At 43.6% G+C, this 9,220-nt stretch overlaps 1 protein-coding gene across 1 annotated transcript; it reads right to left on the minus strand.

Moving 5' to 3' along the window:
* Positions 1-1,756: 1,756 nt before the first annotated feature.
* LOC127986617 (gastrula zinc finger protein XlCGF57.1-like) lies at positions 1,757-9,195 on the minus strand. The gene is made up of 3 exons (XM_052588924.1): positions 9,046-9,195; positions 3,628-3,745; positions 1,757-3,450 (listed from the first exon to the last, which is right to left on the minus strand). The coding sequence occupies exons 2-3, from the start codon at positions 3,683-3,685 to the stop codon at positions 2,294-2,296; spliced, it is 1,215 nt and encodes a 404-aa protein (XP_052444884.1). The 5' UTR covers positions 3,686-3,745; positions 9,046-9,195; the 3' UTR covers positions 1,757-2,293.
* Positions 9,196-9,220: the final 25 nt, after the last annotated feature.

Below are 9,220 nucleotides of genomic sequence, written 5' to 3' on the forward strand. Positions count from 1 at the left end.
GACACGGAATGCTGCCTTCAGAGCTGCAGATGAGGTGGGCCTGAGAACAGCTTGGGCCAACCTGTCCCGTGGCATCAGAGAGGCTAAGAGACAGCACTCCAGGAGGATAGCTCACCAATTCAGCGACAGCAGAGACACTAGGAACCTGTGGCAGGGAATACAGACCATTACGGACTACAAGCCCCCACCACGGACCTGTGACAACAACATCTCTCTGCTGAACGAGCTGAACACCTTCTTCGCTCGCTTTGAGCAACAAAACAGCACCACTGCACAGAAGACTCCACCTCCTCCCGGCGACCAGGTGATGACTCTGACCCCAGACAGCGTGAGGAGATCCTTCAGCAGGATCAATGCCCGCAAAGCTCCGGGTCCTGACAACATCCCTGGGCGTGTACTGAAAGACTGTGCAGCAGAACTCACTGATGTCTTCACAGACATTTTTAACATCTCACTGAGTCAGGCTGTTGTTCCCACATGCTTTAAAACTACCACCATCATCCCAGTCCCGAAGAAGCCATCTCCATCCTGCTTCAATGACTACCGTCCTGTTGCACTTACCCCCATCCTCATGAAGTGCTTTGAACGGCTAGTCATGCACCACATCAAGTCTGCCCAACCCCCCCCCTGGACCCCTTCCAGTTTGCATATCGGTCCAACCGGTCGACCGATGATGCCATCTCCACTGCCGTCCACTCAGCACTCACCCATCTGGAAAAAAAGGACTCTTATGTCAGAATGCTGTTCACAGACTTCAGTTCAGCATTCAACACAATCATCCCTCAACAGCTCATCTACAAGCTGAGTCAGCTGGGGCTCAACACTTCGCTGTGCAACTGGCTGTTGGACTTTCTGACTGGAAGACCTCAGGCAGTACGGGTCGGCAGCAACACATCCAGCACCATCACACTGAACACTGGGGCCCCCCAAGGATGTGTGCTGAGCCCCCTCCTCTTCACTCTGCTGACCCATGACTGCACACCGTCACACAGCTCCAACCTCTTCATTAAGTTTGCAGATGACACGACAGTGGTGGGTCTCATTGGCAACAAAGATGAGACAAACTACAGGAGTGAGGTGAGCCGCCTGGCTGGGTGGTGCAGTGACAACAATCTCGCTCTGAACGTGAAGAAGATGAAGGAGATTGTTGTAGACTTCAGGAGAGCACACACTCAGCACATTCCTCTGACCATCAATGGTGCGACTGTGGAGAGAGTGAGCAGCACCAAGTTCCTGGGTGTGCACATCACAGAGGACCTCTCCTGGACTGAAAACACTGCAGCACTGGCCAAGAAATCACAACAGCGTCTCTACTTCCTCCGCAAACTGAGGAGAGCCAGAGCCCCACCCCCCATCATGTACACCTTCTACAGAGGCACCATCGAGAGCATCCTGTCGAGCTGCATCACTGTGTGGTATGGCGCCTGCAACGCGTCCTGCCGAAAGACTCTACAACGCATAGTGAGAGCAGCTGAGAAGATCATTGGAGTCTCTCTACCCTCCCTCCAGGACATTTATGGAACACGTCTCACCCGCAAAGCCCTCTGCATCACAGGTGATCCCACCCATCACACAGCTTCTTCAGCCTGCTGCCATCAGGGAGGAGACTGCGGAGTCTCCAGGCCAGGACCAGCAGACTGAAGGACAGCTTCATCCACCAGGCTGTCAGGAAGCTGAACTCCCTCCCGAACCTGCCCCCCCTCCCCTCTTCTTCCCCAGGCACCACTGAACTATGACCCCCCCCCCCCCCCCACTAATTATATGATGACATGCACGAGTCACTTGTGCAGCATTGGTCTGCTCACTCACCGCTCACTACCTCATTCGGCATGGAACCACCTCATCAGTCAGTTAAATAACTGCTCTTGGTCACTTGTCACTTTAATCAGACTTAAGATATTTTTAATAAGTGATTTTTTTGCACTAAAAAATCTTTAACTGCACTGTTGTTCACTTCATTGATTTGCACTATATCTGTCATTTACCTTGCGCTGCTTTATTTAACTTTATTTTTAACTTTTATTTTTATTATATGTCTTTTTTTATAATTCCCTTATTGTATAATTGTATCTACATTTTATATTTGATCTAGTTATTTTTTTAGGCTTTAATGTTAATGTTATCTGTATGCACCGGGGTCTGAGAGTAACGCAATTTCGATTCTCTGTATGTATGTACTGTACATGTGGAAATTGACAATAAAGCAGACTTGAACTTGAACTAAATGTATCTTCCCAGGCTAACTTAAACCAGCTGCCACTGCTTGTAAGTGATGGATTTGAACATTAACTGCTCACTTAGACAACTTTGGGCAATGCTTTTTCTTATGAGTCCGTAGATTACATGATGTGGCAAAACTCTTCCCACATGAAGAGCACTGGTAGGGCTTCTCTCCAGTATGAACTCTCTCGTGAATTTTCCAGCCTTCTAAGCGAGTGAAACTCTTTCCACAGTGTGAGCACTTGTACGGTTTCTCTCCAGTGTGAATCCTCTGGTGTTTTTTTAAACTGTTAGATGTAAGAAAGGTCTTTCCACAGTCAAAGCACATATGAGATCTCACTCCACTATGAATACTCTCGTGCACTTGTAAAGTTGTTAGTAGTGTAAAACTCTTTCCACAATGAGAGCAAACATGAGGCTTCACACCAGCATGACTATTAAGATGTTGTCTCATGCTCCACGCAGAAGCAAATGTTTTATCACACTGATCACAGCTGAATGATTTCACTCCAGTGTGACAGAACTGATGTTTTCTCAGAAACATTTTGGATACAAAACTCTTTCCGCACTGAGTGCATGTGAAGGGTTTTTCTCCAGTGTGAATTCTCATGTGCTCATTTAGGTATCCTTTATCAACAAAACTCTTTCCACACTGAGTGCATGTATAAAGCGTCTGTCCAGTGTGAACTCTCATGTGCATTTGTAGTTTTGATTTATATTTGTAACTCTTTCCGCACTGAGTGCATGTGAAGGGTTTTTCTCCACTGTGAACTCGCAGGTGCCTATTTAGGCATCCTTTACTACCAAAGCTCTTTTCACACTGAGTGCATGCATAAGGCCTCTCCCCAGTGTGAACTCTCATGTGAACTTTGAGTTTTGAATTATGTTTGTAACTCTTTCCACACTGAGTGCATGTGAAGGGTTTTACTCCAGTGTGAACTCTCATGTGTACATTTAGGCCTCCTTTATCACCAAAACTCTTTTCACACTGAGTGCATGCATAAGGCCTCTCTCCAGTGTGAACTCTCAGGTGTATTTGTAGTTTTGATTTAAGTTTGAAACTCTTTCCACACTCGGAGCAGCTGAAAGACCCTTTGACTTCAATTATTTGAGTTTGGTTTTGCACAAAACTCTTTTCATTCTGTAAAATGGTGGTGTCTTCAGCTTTGTTTATGAAATGATGAGGTGTTGGAAACTGATGCTGTTTGTCTTCATTTGCTTCCACTGACTCTGAAATCAAAATAATAAATTCCCAAAATTCAATAAAAGCAACACAAATGAGAAAAAATAAATATACTTCAGCCTCAATTTGTTTACTATTGAGTCTACTAATATTTAGTTTTAAATGTATTGTTTTCATCTTAATGTTCCTCATCAGTCATTAAAGAGAATGAAGGAAAACACAACCTGTTTGTTCCTCTGTATCTTCATCTTTAATTTTGAAGGTTTCTTCCTCAAACTCCATCTTTCCAATAGTATTTTAGTATTCTCCTGGAGTAATTCCTCCTGCTTGCTTCTTCTTCAGCTGTGGAAGACAGGAATATTCCCTAGTATTTAAACTCTCATGAGCTGCTTCAATGAAGGTGTCAATTAAGCTCTTTTAACAGATAAAGCTGAAAGAATATTGTTGAGGGTTGATTGCTTGTGTTACAGACTTTTGCATAATATTTTAAAAGTAAACAGATGAGTTAAAAACGTCTCAGGCTACTTATTCCCTAATCAGGGAAACATGGTTACATGAGACACGGCGTACTCTAGGGGTCGCTATGGGGAATGTCTCGTCATGATCAGTGTCTGAAGCATACATTGAAAAACACCAACAACATGTTGATTGGGCAAAAGCCTATTACGTCACTACCGGTGCGACTATAGTATAGATAGGCACCAGGAGAACACGTCATTTACTTATTCGTCTGAAGCTTGCGTCCGAAGCATGGCAAGAAACAGAGGACACAGTGTCTCGTTCCCTACTCAGGGAACCATGGTTACATAAGTAACCTAAAACGTTCCCTTTGAAGGGAACTTCAGATTGGACCTCTAGTGGTCACTATGGGGAACAGTATGCCCACACCACCATGCTAAGGGGAGTGCAGACCAGAACCATGGACAGCAGCAGGGGCTGCCACTTGCTCTTGCATTAGCTTGCTGAAGGAACTGTCCCTAGTAGCAACACCCTATTTATACAGGTATCCTGAGGATACGGAGATGGAGCAGGAACCAAGCTATAACCAACTCAAAGAAAGGGAATGAAGCTGAGCAAGTAACCCTTGCCGTACAGGATTTCAGAAAATAAGCGTGCACTTACCACTTATGTTGATTTCAGAAAGTACACAGAGCTTAACGTGTGTACTTAAAGCTTCCTAAGCATCGCAGTAGGTGCCTAACCCAACGGGACAGGCAAGCTCAAATACAACCCTCTAAGGCGAGGGGAGCACTGCCAGAGACAGCTTTACACAAGAAGGTACTTGCAAATGTTACCTATACTTCCCGCTCGATGTGTCAGCGAGAGGGGATATTCAGGTGACAAGGAAGCCCCTCAGGGCGACCTTGCCGGACATCCAGGAAATTTTGCAGTTCCGTGCTGGGGGCCTGATAATCAAGAAGGCTCCAGCAGAAGCCTACGACCTGGCCGCATGAAGCCGGAACCAGGGCTATCATACTGGCTGGTGAAGTATCGATGAGTAAAGTAACACTGCAAGTCGAGGGTTCTGAATCCAGCCAAGGTGGTGCTCACAGAGGACCTACCTTAGAAAGGACAGAAACCCACAGGTCCCAAAAATACTGCAAAGAAGTCTCACACAAGGATTAAACACATAACCATGCAGCACATTACTAATATAATATATATATATATATATATATATATATATATATATATATATATATATATATATATATATATATATATATATGCACAGGAGCACCGCTCGAGCAGTGACCCAGACAAGCCTCCAGGCCGGACCATCAGTAAGGTGGCTACTATGAAGTCATAGAACCAACAAAACATAATAGGTCAAGCATAGGAAACTAATGCAGGAAGTTCCTACCTAACCTCGGTCAGGTGGAGAGATGGTGGTTACAGGGGAATTACAAAGGGAAAGATAAGGAAGATGTTAAACCCCAGAATGAAAAATCACTCTATTCCAGAAAGCGCTGATGCCTCTTCTGGATCATATCTCTTATCTTGCCACCTCCTTTTGACCCACTATTCCTCCTACCCACAGCCAGGGGAGGGGAGCGAGCCGTGACACTATCCTTCTGTGCCCATTTCTGATCTTCAGATCGAGAAGGGCCAGGACCCACCGGGGTTGTACGGGCTCAGACCTGGACCTTCATGGAACGAAGGATTTGAAGGCTGCTGAGCACGCCTTTGCCTCCCTGAACTTCTCAACCACTGTCTCAACAGAAATTTCCCGTCAGATACTTTCCATGTTCTCAACGCGGCGCAACGCACAGCATGCATTCCCGCAGGAGAACATGCTCCGCTCACTCGCTACATTGCCAAAGAAATAGTAGTCTCGCGAATGCATAACAATTGCCGCGTTTCCAACGAAATTTCCCGGAACATCTGTACCAGGAACTTTTTTCCCCCAGGAACTTTATTTTGTTTAACCACTAAAGAGACATCAGAGCCAGCAGCGAATGTCAGAAGATCTAGCCGAGGTGAGGCTGCTCTCGCCGGATACATGATCACTGAGATCCCGATGATCACGTGGAGCTGACCATTTCTGACCTCTTTGAAACATATTTTTAAAACTACATTTCATGACATAATAACAGTAATATTTTGAAAATAATCCAAATAAATGGAGGTCGAAATCACAATGCTGCGTGACCTCAACTAATCAGCGTATTTAGCGCCCAAGTCCGGCCCTCAAAAGTTCCAGAACTTTGAAAAAGTACTACCTCGCCAGAAGGGACTTTCTGAGGGGCATTTTTTTAACTGGAACTTTATTTAGTTCCTGGTTCCTGCGGTGGAAACACACCAATGCCGCGTTTCGACTGAAATTCCCCGGAACATTTGTACCAGGAACTTTTTTCCCCAGGAACTTTTCCCCCCCAAGACCTGTTGCTTCCTGCGTTTCCACCACAGTGTAAAGTACTGGGAAGATTAGGCAAATAGACTGGTGACGTAGGTCTGCACGCATTTCTCAATACAAAGTACGCTGATTTTGGACGTGCATCCTCCTCGGTAGTTCAGACTTTGCACATTCGACTCGTGAGTGTTATGTACGTTACAATGCACGTCTGGTAAATCTGCAAACAGCAGTGAACTTAAGGCCGGAGACACACTGGCTGCTTGGCATTTCTGCTGCGTCAGTTGCGTGGCGGCTGCTTCGCTTTTTCTGTGTCTTTACACACCAGAAGCGGCGCTGCTGCTGCTGTAGGGGACATAGAGGGAGACCGCCGACAGACCAGGCTCGTCTTCATGACAACAATATAAACTTTTTTTTTTTTTACACACCTACACCTACGCCTACTGACAAATTACACCGTCAACAGTATTGACGGCAAAATAGACTATGTTTGACAGGTTTCAATATTTGAAAATCGATAATTATTAAATTTTTTAATTACATTTACATCTGAATTTATGTCAACCTATAGATTTTCAAACATCAAAATGTCATGCATCAATATATATTTGTGTACAACATGACATTTTATTTTGCCTGGAAATGCTTCCAACACGCTTGCGTGTCGCGTGAAAAATAGGCGTCTGTTCTATTTCTAGCATGCACGCGTTTTCCGCGCGTCTCACGCAGGCAGTCTGCAAGCTCTAACCTGTTAACATGGGAGCCGAATTAAAAACGGACACGGCACGCAGCTGAGAAGCTTGCGCCACGCATCCAGTGTCTCGCCGGCCTTAACTTCAGTCAGCTCGCCTTGACTACTGCTATTTTCCTCACTGTACATTTACAATAAAACAAAATAGGATATCAAATACCATTGCCTCCTTTCGTTTTCATTTAAACATAATAACAGCTGCAGAAATGTACTTAGTTCAGGGAAATGTATATACAGCCATTACAATGAAACGAAATATTATATAAATTTGCCTTTTTTATTTTCAGGTCTAGCCGAGGTGAGGCTGCTCACAGCGGATACATAAGCACTGAGCTCCCGCTGATCTCATGGAGCTCACCCTCTCCGGGATCGGCGAAACACATTTTTAAATAGGTGCTGTCTTTTTAAATAAACCACAGATTTGAGTTTTAAACAACTACATTCTCGCCTGAAATACTTTTAAAATTACATTTCATGACACAATAACACTAATATTTTGAAAATGATCCGAATAAATGGTGGTTGAACTCAACCAATGCTGCGTGAACTCAACCAATCAGGATGTTTAGCGCCCAAGTCCCACCCCCAAAAGTCGCCAGCAGGGACTTTCTGAGGGGCATTTTTTTTACCCGAAACTTTATTTAGTTCCTGGTTCCTGCGGTGGAAACAGACCGAATACCAGGCCAAAGTCCCTAGTTCCTGGGTAAAGTTCCTGTGGTGGAAACACGTCTAATGAGCGCAGCAGAGCGCATCCAACTCCCTCGAAAGCTAAACACTTGCGCTTGCTCTTAAATACACACACACACCACAGTATATGAGCTGTGTGAACTGCAGGTATCAGAGCAAAGCCTCTGGCGAGAAACATGCACTCCTAAATGCTATACATTTCCAACTAAACAGTCAATGAAGATGAAGAAAAGAATGACGTGTTCTCTTTATACTTCAGTCACACCAGTAATGACGTCAGGGGCTGTGGCTGGCTAACATGTTGTTGGCATTTTTCAATGCAGCTTCAGAAACGGATAACGATAAGGCATTCTCACAGATCAGTGGGCATTCCCTATAGCGTCCCCTAGAGGACGCAGTGCCTCGTTCCCTATTCAGGGAACCATGGTTAACTAAGTAAAAAGACATTTTAACTCATCTGCTTACTTTTTAAATATGCAACAGTCTGAAACACACAAGCAATCAACCGTTAGCATTCCCTGTAGCGACCCCTAGAGGACGCAGTTCGAAGTTCCCTTGAAAGGGAAACAATATTTTGAAAACAAAACTAGAACATCTAGAACATTACTACAGTATGTGCTATGTGTTAATAATTTATATAAAAATCCATTCAATGATATAACCCATAATCTTTAAGCGCTGTGATGGAAGAAACCAGCCATTAACAGTCTTACGATTCATGAGCATCAACTACAATGATTTGAATGTTATTTATAAATGGACATAAAACAAATAATAATTAAGGATTCATTTATGACTGCTGAGAAGCGTTTTAGATTCACTAAAACAAACCAGTTTATTTTATTTTTGTAGCCTAGTCAGTAGTCAAATGTATGACTACAAAAGTAGTTAGATTTAGTTATATCCTCTAAATAATCAACTGAATGTACTCACTGTCTGATAAACAGCAGGTTTAGAGTCGTTTTAATAAACTCACGTGGTTAAAAAGAAAACAAATGGCGACATCTAGAGGAATATACATTAGATATGTATTATACCTTTATTATTATTAGCGTTTTCTTCTGTGGACGTCCGCTATATTGAAACGGTCAAAGCAGGTCCGTGAACACTTTAGAGCGAGTATTTCTTCAACCCTAGTTATACCGAAGACTTTAAGGATTTTGGTTAATATAAATGTATAAATATCTATTTCTGCAATAGACTTCAGTAGTTCATTTTGCTAAACACAAGACGCTGAAGCCATCAGCTAACTTGACAATTAAAAGACAATATAGTTTAAAAACCGATAATGTTGAGTTAATACATATAAACAACGATAACAACAACAACAACAAATTAACACATTCTTACCTGTGAAAGTTTCTTCAATTTATTCAAGGAATTAAATCTCTGCAGTTTACAACCAGAGGCAACACAATGTTGTTTCTTCTTCTTCTTCGTCTTCTTTTTTCTAAGAGTTGCGGCAGACTCGACGCATCAAAGGCTACTGCTGCCCTCCTCAGGCCATCTGAAGAACTCCTCCTAG

Source organism: Carassius gibelio, chromosome B21, assembly GCF_023724105.1.
Source record: "Carassius gibelio isolate Cgi1373 ecotype wild population from Czech Republic chromosome B21, carGib1.2-hapl.c, whole genome shotgun sequence".
Classification (NCBI taxonomy): Eukaryota; Metazoa; Chordata; class Actinopteri; order Cypriniformes; family Cyprinidae; genus Carassius; species Carassius gibelio.